Source organism: Pezoporus flaviventris, unplaced genomic scaffold, assembly GCF_033815535.1.
Source record: "Pezoporus flaviventris isolate CSIRO_AGI_PZ_B2104156 unplaced genomic scaffold, CSIRO_AGI_Pfla_v1 ptg000015l, whole genome shotgun sequence".
In the NCBI taxonomy this organism is placed as follows: Eukaryota; Metazoa; Chordata; class Aves; order Psittaciformes; family Psittacidae; genus Pezoporus; species Pezoporus flaviventris.
Window position 1 is genome coordinate 9,649,054 of NW_026892563.1, and position 17,887 is coordinate 9,666,940.

Sequence of the window (17,887 nt, forward strand, 5' to 3'; positions counted from 1 at the left end):
AAGAAAATAGGACTTTTTACTCTCTCCTTTTCTTTTGGCAGCCATGATGAAGCATGTTCAAATGTTTGATTTTTGTGAAATGATTTTAAGCGGGTAGCGACATGGCTGGGCTCCTTGTAGTTTGCTCCAGGCAGTTCCTGAGATGATCTCAGTGCTCATTACAACACATTAATTACATTCCAAAAAAAAACACTTTCAGAAAAAGATTTAGTGACTTTGAGGAAATGAATTTAAATTTGAAGAGTGAGATATGTTCATTAGTATAAAACCCTGGGATTTATATATATAATTTTTTTTTCAGTTTGCAGTTACTGAAAAAGGATGTTCCCCTTGAATGTCCTTAAAGAGAAGAGTATTATTTGCCTCCCCTTTGCCCTATAGTTTTTATGAGACAAAATTTGCAACACAAAGCATTTAAAGGTCAAGAAGAGTTAGAGATAAGTCTTCTGCAAAATTCTTAGTTCTACAGTTACTGAGGGCAGAGGGCAAGGCAGTACTTATTTCTGTGATTGTGTGTCTGATGGTCACATGGTGACAGTATTTAGTGAGGTAAATCAAGCCTGTATGTACTAATGCACTTGATGAGAAGAGACTTTCTGCTCCATTCCCTGCATACAAGGAACCGACATCATCGGGGCTTTCAGACATAGGTGCTAAAAGAGAAACTTTCAATAAAGGTCACTTATTTTCCCCTGCATCTTCTCAAAATATGATCATTTGCGTTTTAAATTTGGCATCTGAAATGATCAATAGGTTGAGGGAAATCAAGTTTTTTAAGCATCTGCTGACAAGCTGATACTGCAGCTTGATGCTGTCCATGTTTCTCATTACTAATATACTTAGATATCTGTGAACAATGCTTTTCTTTTGATTTGAGTTCTTCAGCAAGATAAAATACCTAAGTGGCCCAAGTTATTGCAGCAGAATAAAGCAGTAATGGGAAATTTATCTTCATCTTTGAAATAATTATGTTATCTTAAAGTGTCACGAAAATTCATCAGTATCTTAGTAACATTTATTCCCATTAGGAGCCTAAAAATAGAGGCATTTCAAATATTTTAGTAAGCAATTTATTTTCAGGCTTTTATTTTCATAATTTCTTTTTATCTTAGCTTCTAAGCAAGTTTACCTACTTTTTATAGTAAAAAATTCTATTTAATAGCCTCACAGCATATTAAAAATTACTCTGTGTCTGTGTTTTGGTATTCTCATGTATAGGCTGCATTTTATACAGCTTTTTGTCCTGCCATTTTTCATTTTTCCTTCCAAATTTTGCTCCCAAGGAAGAAGCAAAATAACTTGAGGAACAAGAGGGGGAAAGGAAGCTAGACTAAATTTCTCTCCTCTACTGTGGATGTGGGTTAAGCAGGATGATCAAAAGGATAGTGAATCTGTTTTACCATTGTGGGTTTTTTCAGCATACGTTGCACTTCTTGGAAGGCCTCAGTCTAGACACTGTTTTGGTAGAACATATAAATTTTTAATTTTTGTTTTTACTTTGTAAGCTACATGCTAACTGACAAAGAAAAAAAGGAAAATACATGAACATACTGTAATTTAGTCAGCATGGACCTTTGACCCATTTTAAAACAAACAAAACCCAAACCTGCATGCACTGATTTGATGTACTGTTGACTAAATGTCCTTATTTCTTTTCTCACTGAAACAGTTATTTAGATGGGAATGGTTCATTTAAGTTTTGTGTCAGAAATAGAAGAAGAATAAACTTGTCTCAGTAGGAAAGGCAGTCTCCCTTTTCCCTGATGTCAAAATAGCATTATTATATGACTGTTTAGATCTTGCTCTTCACTTTTGGATTCAGAATGTCAAATGCAATTATGAAATTCAAGCTGCAAGTCAGAGACTTAAGCAGTCATTTAATCTGAATTAACTTCTACTTATGCGTAGAACAAAAATTGTTTTAATTGGTACTCCTGACATGTATGAATGATGAAGATAACATGAACACCAGTCTTCCTGTGAATTTTTCAGTATATGTGAAAAATACATCCAGTATCAGTGCCCTAGAAATTCAAAGATTCAAAGCTTAGGGTTTTCCCTCTTCTTTCATTAGAATGGGGCATTTTTGCAGAATGTGATCTGTCGGGTAAGAGTACTTTTGCAAAAGAGGACTGCCGGTTGAAGTCACGATCTCAAGACTGACCCTAATATTGATGATAAGGATGAAAGTCTGAAATGAAGGTTGAGGCTTCTAGACTTGTTTCATGTGACACTTGCAAAGGCTGGCTGTTGATACCTGCTGGGTTTTGTCTTTTTCTGTGGATAACAGGCTTGGCTGGAGAAGTGAAGAACTTGACTAAAACAAGGCAATACTCGCATTATTTGCTGTGTTTTGAACCACAGTTGAGGGGGTTGTCTATGTTTTACCTCAGATCTGTCTCTCTTGTTGAAGTCAGAGCAGAATGGCTGTGGTCATCCTGAGAAACGCCCTGCCAAGGAATTGGCACCTCAGGTTAAAATGTGGCTCTTATTACTGCTCAATAAGATCAGCCCGATGAAGAGCATGGGCAGTTCAGTTTACCATCGTTAGCTGAACCAACACACAGTTCAGCTCCATCGGTGTAGTGGTTGTCCCACTCCCTTGCCCCTTCAAGCTTGCTTTGGTCCCTTAGGGAAGAATAGAGACGGGTTGTTGCATGGGGTAGAGTGAGGATGGTGAGTAATAAAGTTGTGGGTGAGCCATACCACAGTGGGGTGGAGGAGGAGAGGAAGGCCTTCTCCCAGGGATGGATGCTGGGGGAAGACCTGCTCCTTCCAGCAACAGCACCACTGCTGATCCTTCCTTGTGCAGCCCAGCAGCCCTTCATCCTTGTCCTTCCTTGCCTCCTCCCACAGCCACCCCAACCATTCTTCTCCTGGCTGCAGCTCCTTTGATCTCTCCAGCCCCCATGACCCTCCTTGAGTCCTCAGTCCTTGCAACTTATCTACTGTCAAACAAGGAGATACATCGGTCTCAGCCACCATTCCACCCAGGGGGAGGTCCCCATAGTTCTTCTGATGCAGGAGGCACTGGAGAGGTTTTCTTTCCCTCATCACTGTTCACATTTGGCCAGAAAATGGAGGAGCTAGCTCTCCAAGGACCCTGTGGCAGAGGGCTGAGCCTCCATGAACCACAGCAGCCCAGGTTGGTGATACAATTCAGGGATGGGTATGGAAATAATAGCAAGTTTTTGCTTGTAAAAGCCTGTAGCTTTGTGTGGGGCAGCCTCCAGTGCCGCTGAAATCCTTGGCATAGGTCCCACCTTCATCATCAAATTGTCTGGAGCATGGAGAAGAGTGACGATTCTTGTCTGGATAAGGACCTGTGGAGTCCCCTGTCTGACCTTGACAGACAACATTTAAGCAGTGCTGGTAAGATATTAGGGATGAATAAAATCTCTATCCAAGAGGAAAGCAGCACTTGCAGAGTTTTACGGTCAAACTTGGGAGTAGCTGATGAATAAAATGAACAAACTGCAATTCATACTGCAGTGTGATGTGTCATTTATATTGCAGTGGGATATGACAACATAGTCAAACATCTGAAGGGTTTCTGGACTGATATAAAGCATCAAACTTGCTGTAAATCTTGGTATAAAGATAACTGCACAGAAAAATGTGTTATAAATGAATTGTGAAAATATACATTCAGAGAAAAACTGCTTTTTTTTTGTACTAGCCAGGCTGTGCATGGTTTCTAATGCAATGAATCCTTTCTACTGCTCACCTCTAACAAAAGTTAATTTAAAAATTCTGAGTGGAAATGTAGGTTTTATTTTATGCCTTGCATAATGACTGACTGTTTGTGATGGTGAATTATAGCGGGTTTTGTCACTAGGAGTCTGCAACAAGAAGATAAGCACAGAAACAGAAGATTACTGCCTTACGGGCACATGTCTTGGATTTTTTTTATTATTATTTTTTTTAATGACTCATGCAAAGGTGTGTGATTCATTAACAGCTTCGGAAGAGCTGTAAGGGTCTTCTAACCAATGGCAGGATCCAATTCTGTAATTTTAGTATTTTCTCAAGTAAGACTCTCCATTCAGGCATGACTCAGAAGTAATTTAATAGCAAAGATACTGATCAGTGCTCTAAATCCATCTGTAGTAATTTTCATGCCCAAGAGACTAGATGATTTCTTTTCTGTTACAGGCTTGAAAATAAGTTTTCTTATTGATCAGTAAGCAGGAACATATCTGGTTTTGTGGGGGTTTTTGTTTGTTTATTTGCCTTTTATTTGAGTATTCATGATTAGTAGCTTTTTGCCAGTAACTCTATGCAGGGAAGCAGTAGAAATAGCAATGTTTTATCATAATGAAACTAATTCAGGAAAAGGCTAACAATCAGCATAAAAATCACCTGCGGAAAACAGCAATGCGAGTACGGGATTTCTTTGTTCCTAATATGGGTACGAGAATTTGAAACCGGAGAAAAATGCGCTGTGCAGAACAGTAGCAAAGACTACTTTGTTCATTGCTCTGAACCTCTGACCTCTGCAGTGATCTGGATATAACCAGGCTTGGTCCATGAACTGCTGATTTGGCTGACAGAAGCTTTGGTGGGGGATCTTCTCCTTCCATTCACTGGAAGTTGCTTTGACACTCCTGTTATTTTGGAGATACTGATAACTGCAAGGTTGAGTAGTTCTCTCTCCAAAGGACTATGTTATCTATGGAAATCTGGTAAAAGTGGTAGAAACACTTTTTTGCCAAGTAAATTTAAATGTACTGAAAATTGCTTTTCATTCACTAAGCAAGATATTATTCTGCTACATGTCCAGCTATCCCAAGCTTTGCAATCGATTTTTTTTATTCCTTATTTTGACCTGTGTAAATATTCAGTGTGAGAGCATGAATGAATGATGATGTAAGGGTTTAAGCAGTAGCTTTGGTTGGTCAAGTTTGTTAATGTGCATATGTTTCTGGCTTTTATAATTTTCCCCATATAGACAGCTACGGATAGTGACAGGGGAATGGTTCTTTGAAGAAAGAGCAAAGCGCTTCAAGCAATCAAATCTTGGGACTGACGTTGTCAGACAGTCTATCTTACGCAAGTTCCCAGGTAGGGGATCACAGAGAAGTTTGTGCTGTTAATGAATTCAAACCTTGTTTCTAGAGTGCTTAACTTGTATTTTATTCTTCATTGTTGAAAGCATATATATATATGTGTGTGTGTAAAAAAAAAAAAAAAAAAAAATTCATAATTGGGTATTACTATGCAGTGATTTGTGAACGATTAATACATAGAAAAAGTATAGTTGAATGAAGAAGTATCTGTGGAGATAGAGAGCTGCTTAAAATTTTACTGCTGAAACAGGTGGACAATGTTATTCAGCTGCAAAGGCAGCAGCAGAGGTTCTAAAAGCTCTTTCTCAGTTCCTGCCAAGAAGTTTGGCTATATACCAAGATCTAAACCCAGCCTTTTTTTTTTTTTTTTTTTTTTACATGGACTCTCTTATTTGTGATGGTGGTGTGTAAGAATTATTCAATTTATCTTTTTCAACTCTGAACAAGATAGATAGATGTTAACTCCTGTGCTGTGTGCTATAGCATGAGCTACATCCAGACTATTTGGTACTTCTCAGTTCTTGCTTGACTTTCTTTTTGCCTAGATATCTCCAGTAAATTGCATGTGCACTTTCAGGTGCAGTAAACAGTCTGGTTCTTTTGACCAAGCACAGCAAGTGTACCATGTCTGTGAGTTGCTGCGGTACCTTGCATGGTAGCACAGGACCACTGGTTTAAAGAAAAACAGTTTTTCCTGAATGCTGATGCCTCACTTAACTACTACACTCTACACACAGAAAACATTATTTAGATAGTCTTTTTAAAGACGCAGCATTTATCACTTTCACCAGGAGTGTGATGAGCATAGGCAGATTGCAGGGAGAGGGACTAGACTACTTCCATTTGAAAATGCCTGGTGCAAATATGTTTGCCATTTTTGCTTGGCAAAATGCTGATCTTGCCAATATCAGCATGCTTCAGATGCTATTATGAAGCTTGCCAAACTGGGTGTTTTGTGATTTGCTACTTGATAGAAGTATTGAAAAATATGTTTAAGTCATTTTCCTCACACCTCGCTCCTAGTTGAACAAACATTTCAATTAGGAAAACATTCTTTAATTTACCACAAAGATCACTGTACACTGCAAAATTATATTTCAGGTCCTTTGGTTATTAAGTGTTGTCAGTGATAAATTCGGAAGCATAGTTCAACACAAGCATTGATAATGAGAAACATTTCAAGCTACTTAAAGTCTTATTTTCTTTTAGTAAAAGGAAAACCTAAAGAACCGTCAGAGTTGTTTGTGGGGAGGGGGGTTTAATGATATTTTATCATACGGTTTTATTTAGCATTGAAAAATTATTTTTGTATGTTGTTTCATAGGTACTGCCTTTTTTGTGCTTTCACTTTTTATTTCTTTCCCTGTCCACTGAAGATACAGTTTCCAGTAAGGATGAGGGAAGAACATTTAAAGATCAACCCCAAGAGAATGAAGAAAAGAGGCCAGATGTATCAGTCTCCTCCACAAATGGGCATAAATCAGTCTTCAGTGGACCTAGAAAGATAGGGTAATGTCTTTCTTAGGGAAATGGATAAATCAGGTAACAGCTGTATACTGTTGAATGCATTTTCTTTTGAGTTTCTTCAGCATTCTATATCTGCCTCAAACTTTCCAGGGTTAGAAACAGCTTTCATTTAAAAGCATACTTACTATAATTAGACTGCTGTTTCCTAGGAAATGCAGCAGTAATTACTCTTCAACTATAAGTGTATCAGAAAAAAGGCAATTTTACTTCTGGATTTTTCTTGTTTATACTCTGAGCTAACAGTGTCTTTAAAGGCAGGTTTGCTCAAGAAGCAAACGCAAAAATGTAGTATTCAGAGGAGCCAGTTTTTATGTATATTGGTTGGTTCTGCGCACAAGTCAAGTTTCCCTTCTGCTTCCAGCTGTGCAAATGCAACCTAATAGTCAAGCAGTGTCCCTTTCTTGTGTGTGGGGCAGTAAATAAATGGATAGGTTGCTGATCATTTTACAGTCTCTGTAATGTGTGTGGTCCCAGTTTGGCTGTGCCCTTACAGGAGCACTTGGTTAGTCTCGGGGGACATGGGCAGATGCACCAACTATATGATTAGAGTGGTATTCGGACATAACTTGAGCCTATTGGGTGAATGGGAATTAAAATAGGATGAAGAAATAGAAATAGGTTTGATAACCAGGTTTGATGCTGTATTGACTCTTATATGCAGAGCTGTCCGTAGGTCAAATAAACGAAATTAACAAAATGCACACATCACAGTATTCCAGTCAGGCTGTTGTTTCCTGGGAAAGACCTTACAACTTCTAAAATCTTTTATTCCCTGTTTTCATCAGGAAGCTGATTAGGGCAGTTACCAAAGGAGAAATTACAAATGCCAAAGATGAAGGTGAAAGGAGCACAGGCTCAGAAGCTGAAACCCAGAGTCTGCCTAGTGGCAAGTCAACCCCTTGCTCTGAGAGGTGAGCAGCAGAAATCTGGTACCTCTCACACTGAGATTAACTTAGTGGTGTGTGTTAAGTCCTCTGTGTTGTATTGTGTTTTTGAATGCTTGGCATTAATATTACCTAAGAAACAGAACTTGTTTAAAAAACCCACAAAAACAACAGCAATAACAAAAAAACAAACAAAAAAAAATCATAAAAATTATCTCCATCCATCTTCCTTTCCTTGTGTTCAGCTGTGATTGGTGTCAGTACATTGTTGGGTTTGCTTTCTGGGTTTTAGTTGATGAGCTGAGTACATGTTGCAGAACTGAGGCCTTTTGTTCCAAAGTTTTTCTTTGGTAATGACATGGTAATTGATAATAATTTACATTTTCTTCTTCAAAAGCTCTCTTTGCACTTCTCTTTCCATGATTATTGTCTCAGTTATCTCTAACGGAATTCCATTTATCATCCTTCTGGGCTTAAGGGATCTCTTATCATTTTTTCTGATAGCATTTTAAAAGGCCAGATGCAACATTCCTCTCATGTCCCACCTCCAAAACAAAGCCAAAAATAGCTCATTTTTTTCTTGTTCAGTTGGATAGTCTATGCTGGATGTAGACCAACATTATTTGCTTGGGTGCACACAGAAGTTTTACAATCTAGACTTAATTTTCTGTTTAAAAAAAAAGTCTGCAAGATCCTATTTTCTGTAAGATCCAATAAAAATTTCTGACTCTAAAACAGTGCTCTTGCAACACTCCAAATAGGTATACAGAAACAGAGGATATTGGGTAAAATGAATGTCACAAAGTTTAATTCACATGCAGATGAACCTTCTTTTTTAAGCAAGAACTTGCTTCTCTTTGTTACCTGTGATTCAAAACCCTGATTGCTGGATGTTAGGCAACATGCCTAAAGTTGATGGTTCTAATCCTTTTGAAACTTTATTTTTTTGTTTGCACTGGATGCTGAAGCACTTACTAGCCAAATCAGCTTTAAAGCTAGTTTTCTTCCTTAATCCTTACACAGTTCGCTAAGGTTTTTTTCAACAGAGATAAATAGGCTCTCTGTATCTAACCAGATTCATACCTGACTTTTGTGAAAGCAGTAGTATTTTTGCTGTTTTTGGGGATTTGTTTTGCTTTTCATGGGTGAAAGTTCTAAGAGGAAAAAAAAACCCTGGAGATCCGGTGTCTGTGCTGCAGAGCTAACAACAAATACAGCTGACACGAAGCAAGATGACTTGGCTGGTATCAGCCTTTTTAGATTGTTTTTTAGCCCTGAGCGCATGTACAAGACAGGAATTTTCATCCTTCTGCTAAGAAATATAAGCTGCTCCTCAATCCTTCCACAAACTAGTATTTAGAAGTGCCATATCAAAAGTATTCCCTAGCAACACAGCTGGGTTACTGCGTACTTTGACACAGGGCAATGATTTGGCCAGGTGAGGATGAGATGGCAGGCAATTCAATAACCCTAATGTAATAAATCCAGTACCCTGGCTGTGGGCAAAAGCTAAAAATTAATGCTTTATGGAAAGACGAGCAAGGCAATCAAACATAAAGGCTATTTTTATACACAATTCTGTCTGTCCTTCTAAAAGTGTACACAGGGTTTATCTGAATTCTGTCACCCCAAATAAAATTACTTTGCTTCATTTATGGTTAGCTGCACAAGAACTTTCTTGCAGTCTGGCACATCAAAGCAGTTAGCACAGATCTCCCACAAGCATCCTTGTCCTAATTCTAGTGAACTCAGAGAAAGTTACTTAATAGTGCATAAACTTGGTTTAAAAGCAGCAGAACTGAGTAGTAATTATCAAAAATAACAGCAAAGCTTCCCAGGGCACCATCCATAACTGTTTTCAGTTTCAAATTAAAAGAATATAACAACATCTTATGACACTGTAGCTGTCCTAGATTTTCCTGCATGTTTCTGAGTTTTTTAACTGCCCTCATCTTTTTAGCTGCATTGCCAAAATTGGTAGTAGTTCACCTAGCAGCAAGGAAACTGAGAAAGAATTTTCATTCTTTCTAGAAATTTCTGTTTCAGAGAAGGCAAACTGAGCTGAGAACAGGGAGTCCTAGGCCGTAAGTTTGCCTCTTCAACTGGTTTATTTTTAACAACAGAAAAACTGTTTACTGACCGGAAGGCTGCATTAGGATACTTCTAGGAGAAACAGTATAGGACTTTCAGGCTTAGCTACACAGGCACACTACCTCATCATACTGAGGTCTTGCATACTACCTGGAAATGCTTGGCATAATTTTATAAGGTTTTTCTTTTTTCATCTACTTAAAATGCATACAAAATGTGTTGAACCTCTCTCTGAAAGCAGACTGAAATAAGGGTAAGTACAAGAGAGGCCTGTTTAACAGGTTTGATGTGCAGGGGCTCAGTCTGACTGATGACTCCTGCAGAACCCTTTATAACATGTTTTCAGATCTTTTATCCCAGCCTACTCTTACTTCTGAACACTCCTATTGATTTATATTAGTTTACACAGTAGGGGAAAAAAAAAAAGTCAGTAACAACAATTTTTGTAACAGGAAGTCATGACAGTCCATCAAAAGTGGAGTGACATGCAGTAAAAGTCAGGTTTTCAACATTTTGGCCTTTTTCCATACACTGGTAGGCTTGGAAATTAAGGTATGTGCATCTAAGTCCAACAGCTTTGCTAAAACACAGATGACAGCCAAGTAACCTTGATATTATTTTGCTGCACCAAAACTGCATCTTTATGTAAACAGATAGGACTAAAATTCAGTCACAGCACATTTAGTAGGATTTGCTGATCACTGTCTCAGCAAATTAAAAAGTAGCAGGGCATGTATATATGAGAAGTGCACATGCAGAAGAGTGTGTTTGTTATGCATCACCTAATGTTGTCAATATACTGCCGAAAGAGGATAGTAATTATTAAAAAGTTACCATATGCTCACTAAAATACAGAATGATGGTTGCATAACATCTGTAGACAGCTCTGGTGTCTGGGGTTTTCCTTATATTCCTTGTTTTCAGTAACTCCACCAATGCGGATTCAGAGCCTGTGCTTACTGCTTAATGTAGTGATTCAGGAGCTGTTGTGTTTCACAGTGGTTTTTCTCAGTTCAACAGGAGTTCTAATGACAATTTCCATTGTGGTAGAGAAGATTTTTACTGCAGTTGCTCTAAACACAATGACAGCCTAAACCAAGCGAGGGTGAAATTCAGCTGTTGTCCAGCACAGTGAAGATGCCTGCAAATCTGAAATAATTATTAAGCAAGCCTCTTTTGGCTGAAAATATACTGTCATTTCCAAAAACTTTCTTCAGTAAATTTGCACTACTATTGTCCTCTGACACTGTATTTTCCATCTGAATAGGGTACAATTCCTCCATCAATTCCTATTTACAAGTTTCGGTTTATTTTGAAGTAGTAAGTAGAACTGTATGCGAAACTGTTACAGTCTGCAAGACTTTTTGATATTTCTGTGAATTGTGAAAAAAAAAATTAAAAGTTGAAACTGATGTTTATGGAGAAAGAAGAGACTGACTGAGATTTTGTATGTTTAATGCAAATTTCAAATGTAAAGAAAACTTGAATTGGAAATGAATTTCAAAATACATTTAAAAATAATTTTCACTGTCAAGAAAGTGCAGCAGCTTACCCTTTCTACACCTCCTCAATAGTCATATTGAGTCAGTATTTTCTAATGGAAAATGTGCCACGGGAAAATTTCTGTTTGTTGTGGTATTGGACAGCAGCTGGGTTCTGGTATACTGGTCACAGATGTGGGGTTTTTTTTTTTGGTCACTTTTACTAACATGAAATCTGGCGAAAAGACTTGTCTAGCTTTCCTAGCTTTCCAGGCTGGTTGAAACAACTGACTTGGGTCAAGAGTCATTATTGCAATATAAATAAGACAGTGAACAAGTTGTTTTTTTTAACCGAGAGGATGAAAAGAAGATAGCCAAGTATTTTAGACTTTCTGGAGACCCTGCTGGCATTAACATTGGCTGCAGAAAGTGGCCAGAACTGTCATGACACCATAGTTTTACTTTAAACCGAGGAAGTGTTACACAAGTCATCACACCTACTGTTGGGACGCAACAGTCCAAAATTAACATAGAAACACGGAATGGTTTGGATTGGAAAGGACCATAAGATCATCTAGTTCTAACACCACTGTCGTGGGCAGGGATACCTCCCACAAGACCAGGTTGCTCAAGGCCCTGTCCAGTCTGATCCTGAACACTGCCATGTTCATGGGTGAATGCAGCTTCTGCAGCCTGGACAAGAGCCACCCACTTGGGCTTTTTCAGTTATGGTGAAAGTGCTGAAAACTCTTGTATTACTTGTATGGATAAGGTAATTCACTTTCCCTATGTTTTTCTTTCCAGGTTACATTTCCTTGCAGTCACACAGTTCATCTGGGGCAATGTTATTCTAGTAAACTGTTACCATGGCTGTTTTATTGTAGTGGTATGGTAAATGGGTTGCTTTGGTTTGCTTAAAACAATAGTGCTTTAATACCTTCTCTCCATCACAGAGGGAGTACTCTTTCATTGAACAGCAGTGATGCAGAGGCCACTGCAGGCCATATGAAAGGGGCTGTGGGTCCCATGAACAGAGGCAATGTTTCCATACCTTCCCTTCCGAGGTCTCCAGCACTCAGCATGTGCAGCATGACTGCAGATTATAGTAGGGTAAGTACATTGATGCAGAGCTGACAACAAACAAGATGGCTTGGCTGTTATCAGCCCTTTTAGCTTGATTTTTAGCCTGGAAAGAGCAAGCCTTAGAAAGAAGATTTTGTTTATTCCTTAATTCTGCTGGGCCCAGTGAAGTTCTTCACTAGAACAAAATGTGTCATGTCATATCAGTGATGGGTTTTTTGGTTTGGCAGACATTTTTCTTTTGTCTAAGAATTGTTGTTAATATCCAGCATTACCTAATGAGTTAGATTCTGAACTGAGAAGCAGAAGGATGTGAGTTAGCATTTTGGCACTTCAGGGCCTTGAGTAAGTGCTGTGGATGCTAAGGATGTGACTTTAAACATGCAGAGTCCAGCATGTTCCCACTGACTTCTAAGGAAAACATTGCAAGCTCAGTACTTGCAGAAGGTGAAACCGTACTGACGAGGTTCGTCTGGCTTCGGACACTGGGCTCTGCAATAGTTTATGGCATAACACAAAACATGTGCTCGAAGCTTTATCAAAATGGAAGGTGGGATTCCTCTTACCTGTTTTTAGGCCTCTTGGGATGTAGGTGGGCATGACTGAGCTAGCTGCTTTGGCTGTTTCATAATAAGCATGACGCCAGAAGCAGACACTCTCTTTGTTCCCAGACAGCCTGCCTGTTTGTGAAGCAGCTCCTCTGCCTTGCTGTGCACTGAGACATCCATCTCATTTCAGTCATCCCCCCTTAAGAAATCAGGATTAAACTAGCAAGTTACTCCAGTTGCCATGACTTAAGTGTAAAAGGAAAATGAAATTTATAGTCAGAGTAATGTTTTTACCATTAAAGTTTGGAAAAAAGTATGTAAGCATTTGGTATCAGAGCCCTATTGAATGCATAAATACTTTTTTTCTAACTTCCAAATTTGTGGTCTAATATATTGTCTTTCCTGGTAAAAAGTAAGTCAGCATATATAAAGGGCAGTTTTGGGACCTGTAAATAAATTAATAGTTGTTTTATTTATATGCTTACTGGTCCACAGACTGACTTGATTTCAAGTGGCATTAGATTTGGTTGAAAAAGGCCAATCCATTTAATTTGGATGGAGTTATGTTGTTAGCTATTCCTTTACACAGAAGGTAAAAAGCCATAATGGTATCAAGTATATTGGTTTTATTTAGGGGATTACACTGGCATAATTTAATTAGTTCAAATACATTTGCATTTACTCTGAATGAAATTATTATGCTGGTATAAAAAAAAAATAGTTTTTGTATTTTCTTGCCTTTTTTTATTCTTTTGATTTCCAAGCTAAGTGAACTTTTAATAGACTGGAGTGTTTCATTTCTCTCCTTTCACTCCTAATGCATTACTCTGATTCTTCAGTTGCAAATTTAGGCATGAAGCATATCTTTGTGCAAATTTTATGCATGATCTGTGCTAAGCAAAGCACATTAGATTGTAATCTAAACACATTCAGTAATAGACTGAATGCTAAAGGAGCTTTAGAGTTCTGTGGGCTGATGGAAATGATGCTTTTAAGCTGATAGTGAATAAGCCTGCTTTTTGTATTTATGGGATGTGCATTTTTCTTATTGGTCAGGACATTGTCTTAGACAATGGCGTGATTATTCCAGCAAGTGAAAGCGTACCTGAAGATTTAGTAAAGAAGCGTGGTAGGAAAGCATCTGGAGCACCTTCCATTGCCGTTTCTAGGGTGTCTCTGTCATCAGGCAAGTGTTAAATCTTTTCCTTCTTTCTGCCAGCCTATATCATCAGGGGTTTATTAAATTTCATAAACTGTTTCATATTCATTTGGAAAATTCTTCCATTTTCAAAGCAAGTTTATACCACTTAACAAGTTTTATATTTGAAAATACAGTAGTGTTAATTCCAGTAATTTTGGCACAAAGTTAGTATTAGGTAAGTTATATGCTCTTAGAATTGTTACAAGATTTTATTCATAATTGGACATTGTTGAATCATTCTCTCTGTGGTTGACTCTGTGCAGATACTACCTATCTGCCATTACATTTCACACCCACTTTTCCCACAAGCATATATGGAAAACAATGAGCTGTCAGAGAACAGTTCCCTTGCAGACTTCATGTCCTTTTATTTTTATATGTGATGCACTGAGCCAGTCAATTCCTCTGTAATTTACCTCATTTCATTGGAGGCTGTTAGGTAAATGAGGCTTGCGCAGGAAGGTGCTGCGCGATCCACTTTGCAACAGTGGGTGGAGATCCTTCTTTTCCTGTCTGAAATAGGAGGCAGGAAAGCCCTGAGCTGTTCTGCTCCTCCCAGGCACTCGGCCCACTTCTTACAGGGCTAACAGGGTGGGTTCAGATATACAAGTTTCTCTCCAAAACACAGCAAGGCTCACTTCATTTCATCTGAATTTAGCCCAAAGCAGAAGCAGAAACACAGTGATGTATCGCATAGAGGTAATCAAAGGACATAATTTTCTTCACCTTAAATTTTAGAACTTGAAAGATTCAGAGTTTATTTGAGAATATTGTATGGTGCAACTCCAGGCAGAGAAGTTACAGACAACTACTTCTTTAGGAAGTGAAAATTCTCTTGTTTCTGCTATCTTATAAAATAAAGACTTTCCTAGTAGAAAAGAACGGGCCTCATGTTGCCAAAGCAACTGGACACTGAGCAAAATTGCAGGCAACCTGGGATTCTTCACTGTCTCCTTGTTGGGGGATCTCAAAGGAAATGAAGCTCTGGAGATTATAGCCCAGATAGAAGATTAACAGTTAAAAACTTTCCAAATTCCTACCTTCAGGGTCATTCTTTCTTTCACAGTATATTGAACAGTCATGCAGAAGATTTATGTGGAGAGGACCAAGGTCTTTCTCCAAAATGTCTTACATGTTTTATGCCTATAGGATGGCTAAGAGACCTGTAGGACTTAAAAGAAATTTGTGCAGGTCTCGAGACTTGTTCGCTGCCCCTTCCCTTCTGCACAGGGAACACCAGTAATGGCAGAAATACATTCTATGTCCATCCCTAGTTGCTTAATTCTGAAGCAGACATTGGGGAGAGTTTGGTGGTGGTGGAGATGTGATAATCACCATGAACACTTGGACTGTGAATCTGGCAGTATTCCAGGCTGATAGGCCTACCAGAGAAAGTAAAAAACTTAATCTGTAGTATTGTCCGCAGGAGGCAATTACAGCAGATATATAGGGCAGGAGAAAAAAATATTGGCCAGAAGGCTGAACAGCATCAGAAAAGCATATTTTTCAATTTATCATGGTCTTCAGTTGCTGTAGTTTATGACGGATACCTAAAATGTTTTGATTTTTTTTTAAATTAAAAACCAGTTAGGTTTGTAGAAGATGGAACTGAATGTTTTCGTACAAATTATAGCAAGCATTTTAATTGCTTTTATTTTACAGATCGTAGCCGATCTGAGATAGATTTGAGTGGATCTTTCTCTGAAGGAAATGAGGATACTCTGAGCATAAGAAGCAGATCTGTACCTAGTGCCTTAGATCAGGAACTGGTGAGTGATAAATATGTAAATGTTTATCTGGTGGAAATCCTGTTTGTTCAGACTTATGAAGTCAGCACTGTGTGTATATATATGTATTTATTTCAGGGATATGTGATGAGTTTTTAAATAGCTTCATTTTCTGAGTATGTTGGCTATAGAATGCTTCTATTGAACAGTCATGGTTACAGATTGTTCTTGATTTTCTGTTTTTTGAGTTCACAAGTGAAAGAAATCTAGCCTGAAAAGAAATTTTAGGCATATATTACACATGCTCTGGAGTTTTGTTAATTCATACTTTCTTAAATTTTAATTTTGATGCTGTGAAATACTGTACTTTAAAGGCTTTTACCTTTGGTTTTGATTTTTCCCTTATATATATATTTTATCAAATGAAGCCACCCTTCTAGCTCTGCCACTGTTGCTTGGTGCCTTTCCTGTTCACTGTTTTCTGTCATACCTCTCCATGGCTTTTTCTATGTATTCTAGGCTGTTTTTCTTGACGTGATTCATAACTACCTTCTTTTCTTCTGGGCATTAGAATCATAAAACAGTTAGGGTTGGAAAGGACCTTGAGATCATAAAGTTCCACCCCCCTGCCATGGGCAGGGACACCTCACACTAAACCATCTCACCCAGGGGTCTGTCCAGCCTGGCCTTGAACACCACCGGGGATGGAGCATTCACAACCTCCCTGGGCAACCCATTCCAGTGCTTCACCCCCCTCACAGTAAAGAATTTCCTCCTTATATCCAGTCTAAACTTCCCCTATTTAAGTTTGAACCTGTTACCCCTTGTCCTATCACCACAGTCCAAGTGAAGAGGCCCTCTCTGGTATCCTTGTAGGTCCCCCTTCAGATACTAGAAGGCTGCTATGAGGTCTCCATGCAGCCTTCTCTTCTCCAGGCTGAACAGCCCCAACTTTCTCAGCCTATCTTCATATGGGAGGTGCTTCAGTCCCCTGATCATCCTCATGGCCCTCCTTTGGGCTTGTTCCAGCAGCTCCATGTCCTTCTTATGTTGAGGACACCAGAACTGTACACAGTACTCTAAGTGAGGTCTCACAAGAGCAGAGTTGCGGATGTGCATAATTGCTGTGAAAGAATTTCTAACCTTATTAAAAATGCAGGGAGGGGAAGAACAGTTATTGAATAAGTGCTTCATCTCATTATACTCTTTCCTGAAGTTCCAGAAATTGTGCTTATAATTTAAGAAAACCCACAGTCTTCTGCATTATGGTTTATGCACTTTGTCTATTGTCATAGTCCTTCCCTGCCATCTGCTCTTTTCAGAAGAGCATTGGCCATGGGAGATGTCTCCCCTTCTTGTAGCGTCTGATACTTGTGGCTTGGTGGAAAACAACAATTCGGGATTTCCATCTGTTTCTTGGCTTGTAAGTGCTCAGAGAATTTGCCTGCAGCATTGCTTTGATTGGGTTAATCTGTAAGGAAATAAAAAAGGCTATTCCTATGTGTCAGATTTCTGTGGAAAAAAAACTTCAAAAATAAGTGATTTATTTTTTAATTGCAACAAAGAAAAGGGACGTGTTCTTGGTTAAAAAGCTGGAAAATATTGCAGAAGAAAAGCATAAAATAAGAAAATAACAACTTTAAATAACTTTTCATCAGTTTTTTGCTCTAGTTGTAAATGGTGGGGTAGTTACAACTTAAGGATTTCTGAGACAGGTACCAGAGATGCTAAATCCAGAGTGGTATTTTGTTCTTTGATTTTTGTCTTCCTCTTATTCTGAGGGATTTTTTTTCCTTTCTTGCTGCCTGTGAATGAATTTTTGGCTTGCATCTCAGCAACTTTGTAGCTTCTTTGCTAATGTGGTATAACCTTGACTTAGTTGCTCCAGGGTCTATGAGAGTGCTAGTTCCTCTTTAAATTTAATTCATAATCGAGTACACAGATCTCTTATAATAATAAATATATAATATATCATATTCTCATTTACTGTGTCTTAGGAAATAAATTGATTGCATTCATCAGCTTTAGTGTTACCATAATTTTAGGGTAGTTTGACTTACAGGAGTCCTTCAGAGTCTTGCCCTATATTCATTATGGATAGAGGGTTTTGAGATAAAAGTTGCATTCCTGCTGGAGTTTAGTTTATTTGGTGCTCAACATTAAGAGGCAAAAACCAAATAAATAAATATCTAAAAAAAAAATATAACCCCCACAGGAGACCATAAGATTAATGCCCTACTAGCTCTAACTTTAATAGGCTAATAACACTAACCAATTGT

General features: G+C 38.4%; 1 protein-coding gene across 1 annotated transcript in view; it reads left to right on the plus strand.

Moving 5' to 3' along the window:
* Positions 1 to 17,887, plus strand: part of SYTL5 (synaptotagmin like 5) — a 77,052-nt gene that overhangs the window by 39,539 nt on the left and 19,626 nt on the right. The window contains exons 5-10 of the mRNA XM_061453380.1: positions 4,952 to 5,064; positions 6,446 to 6,578; positions 7,382 to 7,507; positions 12,006 to 12,162; positions 13,737 to 13,866; positions 15,544 to 15,650. Coding sequence (XP_061309364.1) covers positions 4,952 to 5,064; positions 6,446 to 6,578; positions 7,382 to 7,507; positions 12,006 to 12,162; positions 13,737 to 13,866; positions 15,544 to 15,650 — 766 coding nt within the window. The remainder of the gene's footprint in view (positions 1 to 4,951; positions 5,065 to 6,445; positions 6,579 to 7,381; positions 7,508 to 12,005; positions 12,163 to 13,736; positions 13,867 to 15,543; positions 15,651 to 17,887) is intronic.